General features: G+C 58.2%; 1 protein-coding gene across 4 annotated transcripts; it reads left to right on the forward strand.

The window, feature by feature from the left end:
• Positions 1 to 1,012: 1,012 nt before the first annotated feature.
• Positions 1,013 to 17,205, forward strand: Arhgef19 (Rho guanine nucleotide exchange factor 19). Of its 4 annotated transcripts, none has more exons than XM_047528012.1 (16): positions 3,841 to 4,061; positions 7,186 to 7,620; positions 8,013 to 8,285; positions 8,436 to 8,544; positions 8,614 to 8,690; positions 9,021 to 9,283; positions 9,925 to 10,085; positions 10,192 to 10,344; positions 10,552 to 10,681; positions 10,760 to 10,834; positions 10,981 to 11,070; positions 11,244 to 11,404; positions 14,064 to 14,222; positions 14,572 to 14,651; positions 15,988 to 16,092; positions 16,408 to 17,205. In XM_047528012.1, the coding sequence occupies exons 2-16, from the start codon at positions 7,215 to 7,217 to the stop codon at positions 16,563 to 16,565; spliced, it is 2,400 nt and encodes a 799-aa protein (XP_047383968.1). In that variant the 5' UTR covers positions 3,841 to 4,061; positions 7,186 to 7,214; the 3' UTR covers positions 16,566 to 17,205. The 4 variants fall into 4 exon arrangements, with proteins under 4 accessions (XP_047383975.1, XP_047383968.1, XP_047383984.1 ...); XM_047528036.1 differs by lacking the exon at positions 3,841 to 4,061 and adding an exon at positions 6,073 to 6,160; XM_047528019.1 differs by lacking the exons at positions 3,841 to 4,061; positions 7,186 to 7,620 and adding an exon at positions 1,013 to 1,264.
• The last annotated feature ends 206 nt before the right edge of the window (positions 17,206 to 17,411 follow it).

Genomic DNA, 17,411 nt, shown 5'->3' on the forward strand with positions numbered 1-17,411 from the left:
CAGTGCAAGGGCCCCTTGGATGCATACCTGGGGTAAGTGACCAGTGGCCCTGTGGTGTGGGTATGTGCCTGGGGGACCTGGCCTGATGCTCCCGGTCTCCCAGTGCGGCAGCTTGAGTTCATCACCATCTTTGTGGTGGCCCAGCAATGGGTGGAGATCCCACTGGATGCCCACAATTCCATCCATGAGGATCCGCAGCCAGCGGCTGAAAGGCGCCGGGTGTTGGGGATCTGTCTGCTCCTGCTAGAGGCCATGGCCCACCTGTCGGCCATGGCGAATGTAAGCACAGATGAGGAGGGGAAGGGGATACAGGGTCAGAGGGGGAGACAGAGGTCAGAGATGGGTGGGGAGAGGAGGGGGCAGGGCCCACAGAAATAGGGAAGTGGGAGATTGAGTTGGGATAGCAGTCACAGGTTTGGGAAAGCTCGGAGGGCAGGCTCATCCTGCTGTGAGGTGGGTCTGGACCCGAATGGGGGTGAATTAGAGAACGTGGCCCTGAAGGTCTTCGTGCCCTGCAGGCTTTCCTTGTCGCTTTCACCTCGGACATCCTGCCGGGTCTCCTGTACCAGTATGACCACCACAGCCAACTGTCCGCTAGGTAAACTTAATGCTGGTGTCTGCGCCCTTCGCCTACCTGGCCCCAGGGCTGCCGCACACCCAGCAGGTGGGAGACAAGTCTGGCCGCCAAGCAGGGGAGCGGCTGGAGGGGCGGTGCATTGATCTGGGGGGGGCAGGCCGGTCCGGAGGGGCGGAGCGCTAGGCCAGGGTCCCGGACCGGCCTGAGGGGCGGGGCGCTAAGCCTGGAGGGGCGGGGTCTGCCCAGGAGGAGTCGGCGCTGAGTTGGAACTGGGCGGGAAGGTCTGAGAACCGCGGGGCAGGAGCCTGGGCTGGGGGCGGGGGTGCCGTCTGGATGGGGCGGAGCTCTGAGTCTGGGCGGGGCCGGGCCCCGGGTGGGGGGTGTGGCGGGGCGCGGCGCCGAGCCTGGGTGGAGCGAGGCGCTGAGTCTCGGTAGCGAGGGACCTAGCCCGGACGCCCGGAAGCTGGGTCAGCTAGACAGACAGTCGTTCAGTTGATGGGGTTGGTGTTGAAGGGACCGGGCCTGGTTCTAGGACCTGGAGGGACCGGAATGTAGGACTCGGAGTCGACATCTGAAAGCTCGCCCCGACCCCTCAACCCAGCTTCAAGGCCTTTCGTGCAGGGGAACCTCACCTTCTTCTCCTGGAAGCTGCTGGTTGTGCGTCCGGGCTTCATCGTAGCCTTCGAGGTAGGCTCAGCCTCTCAGATCTGGTTCGAGTTCAGGCACTGTCGCCGGCCTATGTTGTATAATGAGGATCTGCTTCATAGGGTCATAATGAAAACTCAGTGTCAAACACCTGGACAGTGCCCGGCACACTGTTGGTACAGATGAATTAACTCCGCTAATAAAAGACCTGGAGAAAGGAGAGGAAGCATGCTCCCTCCAGGTTTGCTTAAGACCCCCTTTCACCAGCCCATCAGGGTCTCTAGTGAGTGCTAAGGGGTTTGAATTATACCTCTATGTCTTTGGGCAAATCGCCCCTTTATGCTTCGGTTTCTTCATTTGTAAAGTGGGAGTATAAATTATAACCACCTCATATAGTTTTGTGAAGATTAAATGATTTAATATCCAGAAAAATCCTCAAATTTCTACTTCGTACATGGTAAGCTCACCATAAATTAAGATTACTAAAACAATCATTCTGGCTTTGGCCGCTCCTTCCCTCTTTTCCCCAGCACGTGGTGTTCCTCCTTCTGCGCCTCATTGCTTGGCTCGTGCATGATGTACCAGCCGCCTTGACTACCAAGATAAACGTGAGCGCTACCTAGCCAAGCAGGTGCAGGCGAATAACCTGGAGGCGCTGCATTCTGTCTGCAGGGCCCGGGGAATCCCACCAGGCTGACCACGCCCCTTAATCCACCCCCTCAAGTTCAGCCCCTTCTAATCCCGCCCTCTTGCTTGTCCTTTCCCTGGAGGGATTGGCTGGATTCCCCGTAGTTTCCGCCTGGTCCCGCCTTCCACGAAACCCCGCCCATACCACGCCCCCTTCTTTTACATACGCACAGAGGAGGCTTTCTGCTTTGGAGGGTGAGGCTATGTAACCTGGCCAGGCTGTACTCCCTTGTGGGTCCTGTCCCCCGAGCTCAGGACGCAGGAGCAACTGAGGACCCTAGATTCCCCAGGATGCTCTTTCGATTGGGGCTCTCTGACTTCCAGGTAGGGGTCTGAGCAGTGCCTTGGCCAATGATGAAACCATTGGCGTTCTCTCCATGTTCCCTGCCTCCTGTTGTCTGTGCAATGCTGCCAATAAATCTATCTCTGTGTCCCATTGTGCGACCTTCCATGGCCACCTGGTCCCCACCCGCACTGAGCAGTGCCTCCTCACTATGTGATGCTGCTCTAGGGGCAGAGGTGGATATGGACAGGAGGGAGCAGAGGGGTCCTAAAAACTCCGAGCTCAATGGTCATCATTGGCTGCTAAAGGAACTCCTGTGGGGAAAGAGTTCACTGGAGTCTGGGCCATGAAGCCCCTGCCCTGTAAGCTCATCAAAGCCCATGGGGTAGGAACCACGCTAAAAGGGCTAGGTCAGCAGACGTCTCCCAACAGACTTACACCGCTCATCCGCCCCTCCCAAAGCCCTGGTGAGGGAGTACAGGGGCGTGGTTAAGGACATAGGTGGGTGGTGGGGTCAGACGAACCTAGATTTCATTGCTAGTTCTTATTTACTATGTGGCCTTGGGCACGTTATTTAATCCCTTGAACCTCAGTCTCATCATCTGTAAGATAGAATCTTCATAGCACTGATGAGATATTCAAATGAGATAACTGCCTGTGATTTACCTGTGCAGGCCTCAGACCTGCTAAGTGGCAGCAGTCACAGTGTCTACCTCAAAGGGTCCTGGTAAAGATGAAGTGAATGAAGACATGCACGTAAAGTGCTCAGAAGGGTGCCTGGCACACAGTAAGTGTGCAATACAAGTAATCAGCAATGTGTTAATATTTGTGAACACTCTTATTTGTATACATGCCTCCCCCCCCCCCGCCCCCAAGTACTAGGGATCAAACCTAGGGCCTCTTACACACCCGGGGCAAGCTCTACCACTGAACACCATCCCAGCTCAATTCATATAATATTAAGGGCTTGGCATTTGCACAGTGTTCAAATTAAGGGCAGGTAGTGCCAGGGGGAAAGCAGTTTCCCCTTTCACAGGCTTTGGAAAATTACATGCCAGGTACAGAGCAGGCCCCCCTCATGGAGGCTGGTTCCATTCTGCCTCTCTTAATTGCTTTTTTGAGGATTCAGTCAGTGTGGACTAGAGTCTGAGAAGGCTTTGTGGTGAAGGGGGCTGTTGGAGGTGGTGAAGTCGGTCATTCCAAGTGGCAGTAAAGGATGGGCAATTTGTGAGAAATGACCATGCTAGAGAGGCCTTCCAGGATGATGCCAGATGCCACATTGCCGACAGTCAGCACTGATTTCCACGTCCCAACATAGAGCTGAGTGTTCCCATTTTGTAGATGCATTATTAGGCTCAGAGAGGGTCAGCGGAGTCTCAGAGTTCCTGAGGAGTCCAGGGCTCGGGGATTTCTCTGTGAAGCTCCCAGGATGCTCTCCAGCCCCCAGAAGCCCCCTGAGCACACCCTGCATTTGAGAAGCTCAGAAGAGGAGTAACCTGTCTCCTAGGAGAAGTGGCAGTGCCTCCCCCATCTTTAGGACTTCTGCCTGGGGTCCTTCAGAGCCTCTTGCAGGCATAGGACTCCCATTGTTCCAGCCCCCCTCTCGCACCCCAGACTTGCCAAACCGGTTCTGGGGAAGGGGGGCGGGGAGCAGGCACGTTGAGACAGCCGCCTGCCTCTCTGCAAGGTTCCCTCCGCCTTCGCCTCCCCCCCACCGCCCTGCCCCACACAATACCCAGCAGCTTGCATTGCTGGGCTCAGGGGCCATGCTGACATCGCCCCCTGAGGACTTGGCTGCAACCCCAGAGCCCCCAGGGTGGCCTGGAACCCTGGACTGTGCCGGCAGCTGGACGGAGCTCCCTGGCTGAGGTAGGGCCCCCAGGGTGCCAGCAGCCCCATCGCCTCCCGCCAGTCTTCCGAGTGAGTCCTTTGTGCTGCCTGCCTGGCCTCTGATCCTGGCCCCAACACACTTATGGCCTCCTGGGGCTCTGCAGACTGCTTGGCCCTTTCCAGCCAAGACCTCCCACTTGGTTTTGTCCTTAAGGGACAGGGTCCCTCTTTCTGTGGGCAGCAGGGCAAGGGGGCACTAGGTAGGGGCAGGGAAAGTGTCCGAGGACACTGCCAGCCTTGCCAAGTGGCCTATTGCCCTCTGTGACTGGCAGTGCCCAATGGTAGGACTCTCCCTGGCCTCTGCCTGTCCTTTTTGTCCTGCAGAGACATTTAGGATGACACAGGTTTCTTAGAGGGAGCAGCTGGGGTGGGAGGCTTTGGGGCACTTTGAAGGTGCCCAGGGATGGGCTATGACTTGCCTAAGTTCACAGAGAGCTGATAAGTGCCAATGTGGGGCCTTGAACCTTGGGCAGGTTCCCCCCCAACCCCTTTGGATTCTAGAATGACCCTAGCCTAGTGGCCACTGGTTTCTCCTGGGATTATGTCCTGGGCAGGTAGTGTCCCTGCGGCCTGGGGCCAGTTCTCTTCCTCAGGTTTTCCTCCGTTTTCTCTGATGGAGATAAGCTACACAATAAGAATGCAGCTCTGCCCCTTCTTGATCCCCAGCACTGAGGGTGGGTGGCCACACCAGAGGCCCGCAGCTCAGCGAGGTGGACGGTTCTCATCGCCCCTTGGCCTGGGCATAGATGGAGGCGCCCACTCCTGGTGCCCACTCAGGGCTCCCTCCAGCCTGCTCACTGCCGTCAAGTGGAGATGCTTCTGCCCCAGGGCTCAATGTTTTGCTTCTTTATTGCTGTAGATTATAGGGGATTGCCTCTCCCTGCCTTCCAGGGGCTTCTAGAACTCAAGTAGAGAGAATCTCCTCTAATACAAGGGAGCAGGGGCATGTGTGGGAATTCTGTGCTGAGGACTTGATTCCTGGAGAGAAAGAAATTTATCTGGAGGACGGAGGCCACCTGGGTCCCCACCCGCATGCTCTACGATGCCATGTGTATCTTCATTTTTCCCACCTGGCTGATGACGCAGGCCGCACCCCAACAAGAGAAAGACTAATGATAATAATAATGACACTCTAAGGAATGGCCATGAACCACAAGCTCCGCTCTGTCCTAGGTGCTTCACCTGCACTGTGTCTGTTCTCACATTAGCACCATGAAACTGTTGCCACTTTCCTGTTTGCCAGATGATGAAACTGAGGCTTAGGGAAGCATACTCAGATGGACAGAGGCTACAGGAACAAGCTAGAGCTGCCACCTCAGGGAGGCTCCTTAGGAGCAGTGGTCCCCACCCAGCTCCTGGCCAGGGGTGAGAATGGGAAGCAGCCAGATTACCCCTCTCTAGGTGCTCTGGGCCCTGGGGATTTTGCATCAGCAGTTACCATGACCTCCTCCAGGAAGCCTTCAGGATTCTCAAGTTGAGTGAGCCTGGCACACTACTCAGAGAGTGCCTCTGGCTTGGCTCTTGCCAATCTGGATTGTAATTGCTTTCATTTTTGGCTCTCCCACCAGACTGGCAATCCCACGGGGCATGAATTGTTTGTCCATCTGTCTCCCGGGTTTTTTCTGGGCTTCATGTCTGTCTCTGAGTATCTGGACTGTCTGAAATTTTCTGTGTCTCTGTCTCCATCTCTGGGTCCCTGAATGTCTTAGCATCTGTGGTTTTCTGTTTGTCAGTCTTCAGGGTCTGTTTCTGAGTTTCTGTCTAAATGGTCTCCATTTCTCTGGGTCTCACTCTGTCTCCTGGGTCTCCTGGCCCTGCCAGACTGGGCACTGCCCATTTGGCCAGAAGGCACCTCTGGGGGGTCCTTGCTGCCCAGCCTGCCCACAGTGAGGCCAGGCTAGGGTAGGCCCCCGCCCAGCCCGCTGCCTGCTCCCTCCTCCCGCCCCGCTTGCCTCACCACAGGGTTTGATGAATCAAACTCTTTGTCTGGGTGGGATCTCCCCCAGCCAGCTGGGCAGAGAGAGGGCTTCCCCTGCAGAGCAGCCCAACAGCATCAGCAGCCGGCCTCAGCTGGAGAGGTGAGGGGCAGGAGGGTGTCGGGTAGAAGGCCCCAGGGCAAAGGTTGTGGGGACTTAGACTCCTCAGATCATGATCCTGTCCCAAGGCTCTGGCAGGCTCCCGGGATGATATCCTGCCCAGAAAGAGCCCGTTTAGCCTTGCCTGATCCAGGGGCTAGGAGTTGGGGTGGGAGAAAAACCCCTCTGACCCCAAGCCGGGGGGCTAGGCCACCTCTCTGCCCTTCCCTGGGAGGGTCCAGCCTCACCCGGGTGGTGGCCCGCCTTCCAGCCTGTGACCCTCCCAGCCAGCTTGGCATGGGTGTGGGCATCACTCAGCACTGAAGGCCGCCACTCTGGGTATGGGAGGGGGGTTGGGTAACACCAAAGCAAGGACTAGTGGGCTCGTGTGTTTGTGTCTGCATCCTGGGGTGTGCGTGTGCCTGGAACAGTGTGAGAAAGGCTAGGCGGGTGTGGAAACATCAGATGGGTCAGTGCATGTTTGGGAGAAAACATCTATAGGTGTTTTTGTTTTTCTTTTTTAAAGTGTATCAAAAATATGTCTGAAGGTGTGACCCTGAATCTCAAAGTCTGAGTGTATCTACGAAATGTGTGTCACTGTTTGTACTTGGGGAAATGTGTGGATGTATTTGTTGGAACATGGATTTGTGTGGCAAGGTATATGTCATGCATCAGCGTAGTAGAGAATGAACACAGTCCTGAAAGTTGGAATGCCTGAGTGAGCCTCCTGGCTCCACCACTCACCAAATAACCACCTCTCTGCCTCACTTCCCTCACTTATAAAATGGGCAGAATAACAGCTTCGACTCATAAACTTGTTGGGAGGATTAAATGAGATGATATGTGGAAACACTTGCCCAGCATTCAGTAAGTGCCAAATATTAGTTCTTAACTAGATAATTAGGTGTGTGTTTGTACAGATGTGTGTAAACAGCCTACATGAGGGTTTGTCCAGTCCTCCAGGATGTGGTGGCTTACTGGCCAGTCCAGCTGTCCTGTGCCTGGGTCTGATACCTTCTCCCCTGCAGGCACAGGTGGGTGGCGCAGCAAAGGAGGCATGGACTGTGGGCCACCTGCGACCCTCCAGCCCCACCTGGCTGGGCCACCTAGTACTGCCCGCCGCCCAGTGGCTGTGTGCCAGCAGGAGAGTCTGTCCTTTGTGGATCTGCCCACCCTGCAGCCCCTGAGCCCTGTATGTCTGGACCTTTTCCCCGTCGCCCCGGAGGAGCTACAGGCTTCTGGCAGCCGCTGGTCCCTGGGGACCCCTGCCCCTCTCCAAAGGTTGCTATGGCCACCATCCCCAGAAGGCCCAGATACCACCAGTGGGGGGATGCGGCCCAGCAGGGCTGGCAGCTGGCCCCACTGTCCTGGTGCCCAGCCCCCAGCTCTGGAGGGACCCTGGAGTTCTCAGCACACACAGCCACAGCGACGGGCCAGCCATGGCTCAGAGAAGAAGTCAGCCTGTGAGTCACCCTGGGGGGGATGGCCCAGTGGGGCAGATAGGGGAGGGGCTGGGTGGCTCTTTTTGAACCCTTTAAGCCCCAGAGTTTCCCCAAAGTCAGGACAAGTGGCAGATCTTAGTGATTAGGGAAACATAGCGCTCAGGGAGGGCAAGTGACTTGTCCAAGTTTACACAGCAAGTCTGGCTGTCCTGGGCCCTTTGCCCATGTTCTCTACCCCTCTTGTTGCTTCCATGGCCCTGGGGACCAGATCCTCACAGAAACATCAGCCTTTCTCTTGGACATGGGGCCCGAACTCCCTAGGATGCTCAGGGCCACAGGGCAGCAGCAGGGGACAGGGGTTGGGAGAGACACAGGGAGGTGCCAGCCTATGCTTTTGTGCCTCACAACCACAGGGCGCAAGATGCGGGTGTACCAGCGGGAAGAGGTCCCTGGCAGCCCCCAGGCCCATGCTGTCTTCCTGGAGCCTGGGCAAGCTGCGCAGGAGCAGAACCTGAGCACAGAGGCGCCCAGGCCGCAGGAGCTCTCTGGGACTCCCCGGGCAGGCCTTGAGGGGCCTGAGCGGAGGCGCTTCTCAGCCTCAGAGCTGATGACCCGGCTGCACTCTTCTCTGCGCCTGGGGCGGAATTCCTCAGCCAGGGCACTGACCTCAGGAGCTGCCCGAGAAGGTACCAACAACTCCCTTGGTCCCTGAGAGCAGCGGGTGAGCACATGCCAGGTGGGGCTTCACCAACTCACTGGACACCTTGGACACCTGCCACTGGGTGTGGTGCCCTGTGCCCTCTGGACCACCCACCCTCAGCTCTTTACCTCTGTAGGGAAGGCATCTGGAAGGGAGCCTCGAAGCACAGAGATGAGAGTGGACGGCATGTCGCCGCCAGCACCTGCTGACCCCAGCGAGAGCCATGGGGGCTTGCCGGAGCCCAGGTAACCACCTCTCACTCCGGGCTCGGGTCCAAGGCAGGGTGCACACAGAGCCCTGACACTCTTTCCTAGGCTGGACACGCAGGAAGACCCGCCTCCAGATCCCAGGAGCGCCAACGAGAGGCGGCAGTCACGATTTCTCCTTAACTGTAAGTGGAGAGGGTCTCTGGGAGGGGGTCGAGGGGGAAGAGGCTGGCAGGTGTGGAAGCACCAGGGTCTGGAGAGCTGGGAGGCTGAGATCGAGTGAAAGGGGGAGAACTGAATTCGCAGGATCTAGCACCGTGCTACCGCGCAGTTGGTGCTCAATTAGTGTTTAAGGACTGAATAAATGAGTGAATGAATGAATTCACTGTGTCCAACCGCTGCAGAGGCTCGTTGAGTGAGGCAGGCTCTTGGGGGAACCTGGGAGGAGCGGTGCCGGAGCGGCGGGCGTCCCTCGGCTCTCCCCCATGTCCCTCCCCGTCCCTCTCCCCTCCCAGCTGTCCTGTACCAGGAATACAGCGACGTGGCCAGCGCCCGCGAACTGCGGCGGCAGCAGCGCGAAGAGGAGGGCCCTGGGGACGAGGCGGAGGGCGCGGAGGAGGGGCCCGGGCCGCCGCGCGCCAACCTCTCCCCTAGCAGCTCCTTCCGGGCGCAGCGCTCGGCGCGAGGCTCCACCTTCTCGTTATGGCAGGACATCCCCGACGTGCGCGGCAGTGGCGTCCTGGCCACGCTCAGCCTGCGTGACTGCAAACTGCAGGAGGTGGGCGCCGGGACCCGGCGGGGCGGGGTGGGGCGGAGCCTTGGCCGGTGGGCGGGGCTGGCGCCCACAGAGGGTGGGCGGGCCACAAGTGGGTGACCCTGGGACTTAGAGGGGACCGGTCACAAGGGCCCTGCGGCGGGGCTGTCCACACGGAGGACCTAAGGGGTGGAAGCTGGACTGAGAAGTGGTGGGGCCAAGGCAAGTAGAGAAGTTAGACTAGGGGGCGGAGAGGGGTGGGGAGGGGCGGGGAGGGGCGGAGCCAAGGGGAGAAGCCTCGGATAGGGCAGGACCTGAAGAGGGGCGGAGCCACCGGGAAGGCCCAGCTGGCTGGGGCGGGGCCTAGCGCGGGGGCGGGGCTGATGGAGGAGCGCACGCACGCGGGGCAGGCCCGGGGTGCACGGGTTGGGGCTGGGGGCGGAGCCAGAGGAAGGGGTGGAGTCGAGGGCCGCAGTTTGGCTCCGGCTGTTGCCGGGGGCAGGAGTGGGATCCTGGGCCCTGCCAGAAACCGGATTAAGGTTGGAGCTAAGGAAGGGGCGGGGACAGGGTGTCTGGAGGTGGCCTCTTGGGGTTGGAGGATTCCTGGCCAGGACGTCGAGGTGGGCTAGCCTGGTCCTTACAATCCCGCGTCCATCCTCCCTCAGGCCAAATTTGAACTGATCACCTCCGAAGCCTCATATATCCACAGCCTGACGGTGGCCGTAGGTCACTTCTTAGGCTCCCCTGACCTCAACGAGTGTCTGGGGGCGCAGGACAAGCAATGGCTATTTTCCAAACTTCCTGAGGTCAAGAGTACCAGCGAGAGGTGAGGGAGAGGTCTGGCTTGGTGGAGGTGGGGACCAACCCTGTGGTTGGCACATCCTCGGATCTGTGGTCCCTGCCCTGGCCCTGAGCCCTGGCTCACCCCTCAGGTTCCTGCAGGATCTGGAGCAGCGTCTGGAGGCAGACGTGCTGCGTTTCAGCGTGTGCGACGTGGTGTTGCAGCACTGCCCTGCTTTCCGCCGTGTCTACCTGCCCTATGTCACCAACCAAGCCTACCAGGAGCGCACTTACCAGCGCCTGCTGTAGGGCTGGGGACTTTGTAAGGGGGAGGAGGGAGGAAGTGCCGGCAGGCAGGCGTAGGCACCGAGGAGGGGATGAGGAAGGGTGACTCTGAATCGGGAGGGGTCCCTGCAAGGGACTCTGTGACCAAGATAAGTGGCACTTAAAGAGCCAAGGAGCTGCCGGGTTGTAAACCCTGGGGTGACCCCAGACCCCTCCCCATTTTCTAGCCTGGAAAACCCCAAGTTTCCTGGCATTCTGGCTCGTCTGGAGGAGTCTCCAGTGTGCCAAAGACTGCCCCTCACCTCCTTCCTCATCCTGCCCTTTCAGAGGATCACCCGCCTGAAGATGCTGGTGGAGGTACCCAGAGGGGCAGGCGGGCGGGCAAGATCACAGGGGGAAGGTGTGGCCTGTCTCATTTTGGAATCTCACCTCCAGAACATCTTGAAGCGCACAGCCCAGGGCTCCCAAGATGAAGACATGGCCACCAAGGCTTTCAATGCACTCAAGGAGGTGAACTCAGTGGGATAGGGCTGATGGGCTCCTGGCCAGCTGTCCTGGACTCCTAGCATGTCCCTTAAAGAGCCTCCAGCTGTGGGGGTCTCTGATCCCTCGACAGGGTCGAGGCTGGGCTCATGACCGACCCATGGCCTCCACAGCTGGTGCAAGGGTGCAATGCCAGTGTGCAGTCCATGAAGAGGACGGAGGAGCTCATCCACCTGAGCAAGAAGATCCACTTTGAGGGCAAGGTGCGTGGCTCTTATGGCCTCTGCCCTGGCCCTGAGCCTTGGCCCACCCCTCAGTTTCTTTCGCCTGGGGACTGAAGGACCCTGTGTCATTCCCATACCCACCCCCTACTTGTGCTCTCTGCCCGTGCCCCTGAGCCTCACCTGCCTCTCTCCTTGCCTACTCCATCTGCCAGATCTTCCCACTGATCTCTCAGGCTCGATGGCTGGTTCGGCATGGGGAGCTGGTGGAACTGGCACCACTGCCCGCCGTGCCCCCTGCCAAGCTGAAGCTGTCCAGCAAGGCTGTCTACCTGCACCTCTTCAATGACTGCCTGCTGCTCTCCCGGCGGAAGGAGTGAGTCTGGGTGGTAGGAGGGCGGATCAGAGCCAGGCTTTCTTTTTCCCCTCCATCAGGTTTACTGCTAAAGGCCTCTCACGGGGCTTGGGAGCCACCAACCTGTGCCAGGGCAAACTCCTTGGGCACCCTAAGCCTTAGAGGCTCCTAGAGCAAAGGCAGACAGCGAGGCCCATGTTGTGTCCAGCTTGGCCAAACTTGCGAGGGGTACAGGGAATCCTAAAGACTCACAGGTGCAGATTTTGAAGGTAAAGCTGGGATCAGGTGGAGTGCTACTCTGATGGAGAAGCAGATCTAAAGAGTTACGCCAGCAGTCTTTATTTATATACGTCTCGTTATCAGGTTAAAGAGGATGCAAGCATTATTCTTTGTATTCAGGAAAGTTACAGAAACTAGACATCTATGTAGCTTTTCTGCAGTTGCAATCCACAGTTGCACAGTGCAGGGTTAGGAGCTTTGTGTGGTTCTCAAGAAAGTCCACTGTTTAAAGTTACTGATAGACGGGCAAGCTCAGGAGTAGCAGAGCTGGGGAACCAGTGTGGTTGTCTAGCACAAGAATTCCTCCAGTCCCAGGAACTGTGTGCCTGAGATCAAGGTCAGAGCTGACAGGACCCTTGCACAGAGCCTCCTCATGCAGGGCATTGCCACAGCGGCTGAGCATCCTGAGCCCTTGCACAGGAACATTCCCAGGCAACAGGCATGCCACAGCCTTGAGGTCATCAGGGACCCCGATCTCAGTCACTGCCCTCCCATCCTCTGTCACCGCTCTCCACAGGCTGGTCCATCTTCCAGATGGGAGCGTCAAGGGTTGGGCAGTGTGCAGAGGAGGTGAAACTGCTGTGAGCTTCAGCCAGTGAGATCAGAGATGAGCAAAGCCCTGAAGTCCAGCTCTGCCCTGAGTCAGCGATTATAGCCAACATTTATTCACCAGGGCCTGTTGTTCCAGGCAAACTGCGTGGACACCCTTCCGTCCTCCAGATGCCTCCCTGGGAAGTAGACCCCCTTGTTATTCTCAAGATCAGGGCACTAGTGAATGAAGGACCCAGAGGTGACCAACTCTGTCCGACACCAGAGCCCAGGTTCTTACCCACTGCACTGCCCTGCTGTCCACCTGTAAAACAGGCTACCGTTAGCGAGATCTAGCATGGTAGTCAGCTTGCTGCCGGGGTCTGGGGAGCACCTGATTGTTCCAGGTGAGTAGGGATCAGAAAGAAGCGCTCTGGGATGAGGTGAGACTGGACGGGTGAAGAGTGGGCATCTTAAGCCATGAGAAGAGTTCATTCCTGATTTATTTGCTCACTTAATTAATTCTCACTGAACCTGTTCTGTAACGGACCCCTCTACTGGGGACTGGGGACATACATATGAATGACAGTTGCTCTCTGCTCACAGGACTCTCAGACCAGTGAAACCACACCCTGATAATTATGTTTTGATGGGAGGGTGTGCTGTGATAGCCCCTAGTGTGGGGTGAGCATTGATAAAGCTGTGGAAAGGGGCACCTTAGTTGGGTTTGTAGGATACATAGGAGCTTTCCAGGTGGAGAAGTATTTTGGAGGAGGGTACACAGCAGGGCTATGGCAATTGATGAGAGGACAGTGTTTTGTTTTGTTTTTCAGTTTTTTTTTTTAGTTGTCAATGGACCTTTATTTTATTTTCTTATATGTGGTGCTGAGACTCGAACCTAGTACCTCACACATGTTGGGCAAGTGCTCAACCACTGAGCCACAACCCAGCCTGAGGACAGTGTGTTTTGGAATGATGAACCTGCTAAGGCTGAATTTGTAGAAGAGAGGACAGGAGAGAGTAGTTGGGATGTTGGAGGGCAGCGAGGAGCATGGAGAGCCAGGAGCAGGGTGACGTGTTTCTCCTGCCAATCTGGAGATGGATTGGAGCCCTTGCACTTGCTCAGGTGAGCGTAGATGCCCCAGAGGTGGCAGGTGCTTCAGGGTAAGAGGATTCTGGGGACAGTACATAGGCGGGAAGACAGGATAGAGCTACGACTTCCTCTGGGGCAGATTGGTGGGGTTCTTCCATGGAAGAGAGAGATAAGGGAACTGGTTTGGAGTGGCAGATGCTGAGATAAGGAAGCTACGGGACAGACTGGCACAGTGGCACATGCCTGTGATCCCCACAACTCAGGAAGCCGAGTGGGAAGATCACAAGTTCAAGGTCAGCCTGGGCAACTTAATGAGACCCTGTCTAAAAAGAAAAAAAAAAAAAAGAAAGAAAGAAAGAAAGAAAAGAAAAGAAACAAGAAAAAAATAAATAAAAACTAGGACTGGGCAGAAGCTCCGGGTACCCCGCCCACTTCCTGCTCTCCTTCTCCCAAGTGCTTACTGAACCTGGATCGCTCTTGGATGCAGGGCCAAGGGCCAAGGTTGGCCCTCTTGGAGCTTCTCTACTGGCTGGGGAGTCAGACACCAAACGGGACCAAGCTGGTGCCTTGGAACAGGAGTTGGGGGAGAGGTTCAGCCCCCTCCCACCTCCGTCGGCATCCGGCAGGAATGGAGCCGCCAGTTTCTTGAGGGGCTTTGCTGACCCCTGGAGAAGAGGCTGCTGGGGGGCAGACCCGCTCTCCCTTGGTCACCTTCCCCGTCCTGTGGACGGTGCTAGGATCCTGGGCCCAGGCCCAGCTGACCCCTGCCCTGTTGCGCAGGCTGGGGAGGTTTGCGGTTTTCGTCCACGCCAGGATGGCGGAGCTGCAGGTGAGGGACCTCAGCCTGCAGCTGCAGGGCATCCCCGGCCACGTGTTCCTCCTCCGGCTCCTCCACGGGCAGCACGCCAAGCACCAGTTCCTGCTGAGGGCCCGCACAGAGTGAGTGGTCCAGGGGGAGGGAGGACGGACCCCCAGGCCCCGCAGTGCATGCGGGACAGAGCAGTGGATGTGTCCTGAATGGGGCCCAGGGGCCGGGCATCTCCTGGGTGCTAGCAACTACCCTGTATCTGTGGCTTCAGGATGGGGCCTGGGGCAGGACATGGCAGTGCTGGCATCCAGGGGGCTCTGGGCCAGTTCTTGTGCTCAGAAATGGGTGGGCGCAGGCCTGTGTGCCCAGGGTGGAGCTGTCGTGGCCTGGGCCCCAGGTGGACGTCATTCCCAATTCCTCCTGCCCTGGTTTCAGCCACGGTATTTTGCATGTTGTGACAATACAGCCCCCCTTCCCTAGGAGTGAGAAGCAGCGATGGATCTCAGCCTTGTGCCCCTCCAGTCCCCAGGAGGACAAGGAGGTCATCAGCGAGGGAGAAGGTAGCAGCCCCCACCCCAGCCACCCCCGTGTCCCCTGGGCTGGGGGCCTCACTGCTTTCTCTTCCTTCAGTCCTGGTGCCATGCCGCTGGCAAGGCTGTAGAGAGAGAGACTGGTCAGCCTGGGGTGGCCAGGGGTGGCTCAGAGGGCCCTGGAAGGCTGGGCAGGTGACACAGGACGGGCCAGCCCTGTGTGCTTGGGCAGCACCTGGCATCTCCAAAGCCCATTTTACAAGTTCCAGACAGATTCTGGGTGGTGAGGTGACTAGTCCAAGTTCACCCAGCATATAAGTGGCAGAGCCGAGTCTGGAGCCTGGGTCTGCCTCTGTTTTTGCATCAGTTGCAAAGAGGACCAATACCAGGGTGGCCAGGGGCTGTGGGGGTGGGAGGGCGAGGGTCTGCTGGCTGAATCAGAGCCGGCTCCTTGGGTGTGCAGCGGGGCTGGTAAGCCAGGGTGCGGCCTCATCGCCGAGGACCTTGCTAGTGGGCAGGCGCCCTTGGCGGCTCTGAGCAGGGGAGTCGAGGGGAGCTTCAGGGAGTGAAGGGGAGGAAGGGGCCGCATTTCCACCAGCACCTGCCACATGCCGGGCGCAGAGCTGGGCCCCGCGTGTTTGCGTTTATTTTATTTAATCACCATGACAACTCTATGAGACTCATTTTTTCGTTTTTCATATCTGCCCAGGAAGGTTAAGTAACTTGCACAAGGTCACATAGCCAGTAGTTGGCAGAGCTGGCACTTAACCTGTGGCATTGGTTCTCCTGGCCCACCTAGTCGGTTGGAAAGGGTGGAGGGCCAGAACTGAAGGCTCTTGGGCTTGGACTGGGTGCCACATGGACTGGCTGAGACCCCTGCTCCAGACAGGTGGCGAGGGAATGCCCTCGGAGGGGCGTCTGACCCCTGAGGACAGTCTGGGAGGAGCCTGGGCTGGGGAGTCTGCGGATTCTCCCCCAAGGGGAGGGGAAGGGCTGCGGCTGGCTTCCAGCTGGGAGGTCGGCTGGAGCGAGGCCTGAGGGCCGTCAGGGGCCTGGGAGGCCATCACTGTGTCCTGGGTGGTGTCTGAAGCAGCTGGACATTGGAGTCTAGTGGTCAAGGGCCAAGTGTGGGACTGAGCTGGGGAGGTGAGAGCTGTGGCCAGAGTAGCAGCCCTGTGGAGGGACTCGTTCCACCGCTCCACTGGGGCTGTACTGCGGGGTGGGGGCAGAGGGCGCCCAGTCTTGCTCAGGCCTGTGGCGTGGGAGGGACAGGGAGCTGCTCAGCCACCCTCCCTGCTTTGCTCGTCCCTACTACCCCTCCCTGCCTCATCCCGCCTGGGACGCCCTGACCCTCCCTGCGCTGCAGATCGCCCCCAGGTTCAGTGTGTCCGGACGTACAAGGCCCTGCAGCCTGATGAGCTGACCCTGGAGAAGACTGACATCCTGGCAGTGAAGACCCGGACCAGTGACGGTGAGTGTCTCCTTACTCCCTGCCTGGGCTCAGACATCACAGGGAAAGATGACGCAAGGGTTGATGAACCACAGTGTGTGGGAATCAGGTTAGACAAGAAGAGGAACTTCCTGTACCTAAAGCTGGAGGATCGAGAGTGATGGGGAGAGTGGGAAATACCCTTCTCGGAGGTGTCCATAAAAACTGGTCCGTTCATCAAGACAGCTAGAGACAGGATCCTTCCTGGAACTGGGATATGCGAAATGATGTCACCTGGGCCTTGGATTTGCATCAGGCCTTTGATGCCACCAATGCTGCTTTTGGCTGTGTCCCTAGGCTGGCTGGAGGGGGTCCGCCTGGCAGATGGTGAGAAGGGGTGGGTGCCCCAGGCCTACGTGGAAGAGATCAGCAGCCTCAGCGCCCGCCTCCGGAACCTCCGGGAGAATAAGCGGGTCACCAGTGCCACCAGCAAGCTGGGGGAGCCCCCTGCGTGACTGGCATCCCTGACCTGGGAGGCCAGCTCTGTACCTGGACAGGTCTGAAGACCCACAGTGCCTCTGCCCTGGGCTGCTGCGGCCCTGGCATCAAGGACCCAGGCTGGACCCAGGCTTGGGGGCCTCCAAGGGTCTTCCCTGTCCTGCTCCCGGGTGTCCACACTTCAGGGCCAGTGTGGTTTCTTCTGGCCTGGGGCCTGCCCATGACGGGCAAGGACGGGGCCCTTCCCTCTGTGCCCCCCACCCTGCCCACCTTCCGGTCCCTCTGGCAGGGCCCCTGCTGAGGAGCACTCTGGGCTGATTGGTGGGTGCTGGGGCCTCTGTGCCTCTGGAGTCTTCTCTGCCACCTCCCTGACCAGCACCTGGTAGTCGCCGGCCACTGTGATTTGCCTGTAAATAACTCCTCGGTGCCTTTGCTTGGAGCCTTCGCGCCCGTGGGCCCTGCCCAGCCCTGTTTCCCCAGCCTGAGACCAGTAAGCATCTCTGGCTGCTCCCCGTGGGTTTCTGCTTCCAGAATTCTCTCCGTGAGGCGGCTGGCTGGGGACAGAGGGCTGAGTATCAGTCAAGCTGCCTGCAGCTGCGCTCATGAGATGTCAGATTCAAGCAGGCTGAAATATTAAAGAGATTTTATTAGTTCTTGTATTTGTTTCCTGTGGCTTCTGGGTGACTTAAATCAAAAGAAATGTCTCTCTCACAGCTCGGAGGCCAGGAATCTAAAAGTCAGAAATCACTGGGCCCAAGTCCAGGTGTCTGCAGGGCTGGGCTCCACCCTGGACCCAGGAGAGAATAGCTCCTGCCTCCTCCAGCTCCCGGTGGCTGCCGGATTCCTTGGCTTGGAGCCACGTC

The sequence above is a fragment of the Sciurus carolinensis genome, chromosome 1 (assembly GCF_902686445.1).
Source record: "Sciurus carolinensis chromosome 1, mSciCar1.2, whole genome shotgun sequence".
Lineage (NCBI taxonomy): Eukaryota > Metazoa > Chordata > Mammalia > Rodentia > Sciuridae > Sciurus > Sciurus carolinensis.

What these genes read in the sequence shown, in the direction of transcription:
- Arhgef19 (XM_047528012.1), top strand. Translation starts at nt 7,215, where the DNA reads ATGGACTGTGGGCCACCTGCGACCCTCCAGCCCCACCTGGCTGGGCCA. An exon ending in GGGGGCTTGCCGGAGCCCAG is followed by an intron (nt 8,545 to 8,613) that starts GTAACCACCTCT and finishes ACTCTTTCCTAG; the next exon opens with GCTGGACACGCAGGAAGACC. An exon ending in GAAGACCCGGACCAGTGACG is followed by an intron (nt 16,093 to 16,407) that starts GTGAGTGTCTCC and finishes CTGTGTCCCTAG; the next exon opens with GCTGGCTGGAGGGGGTCCGC.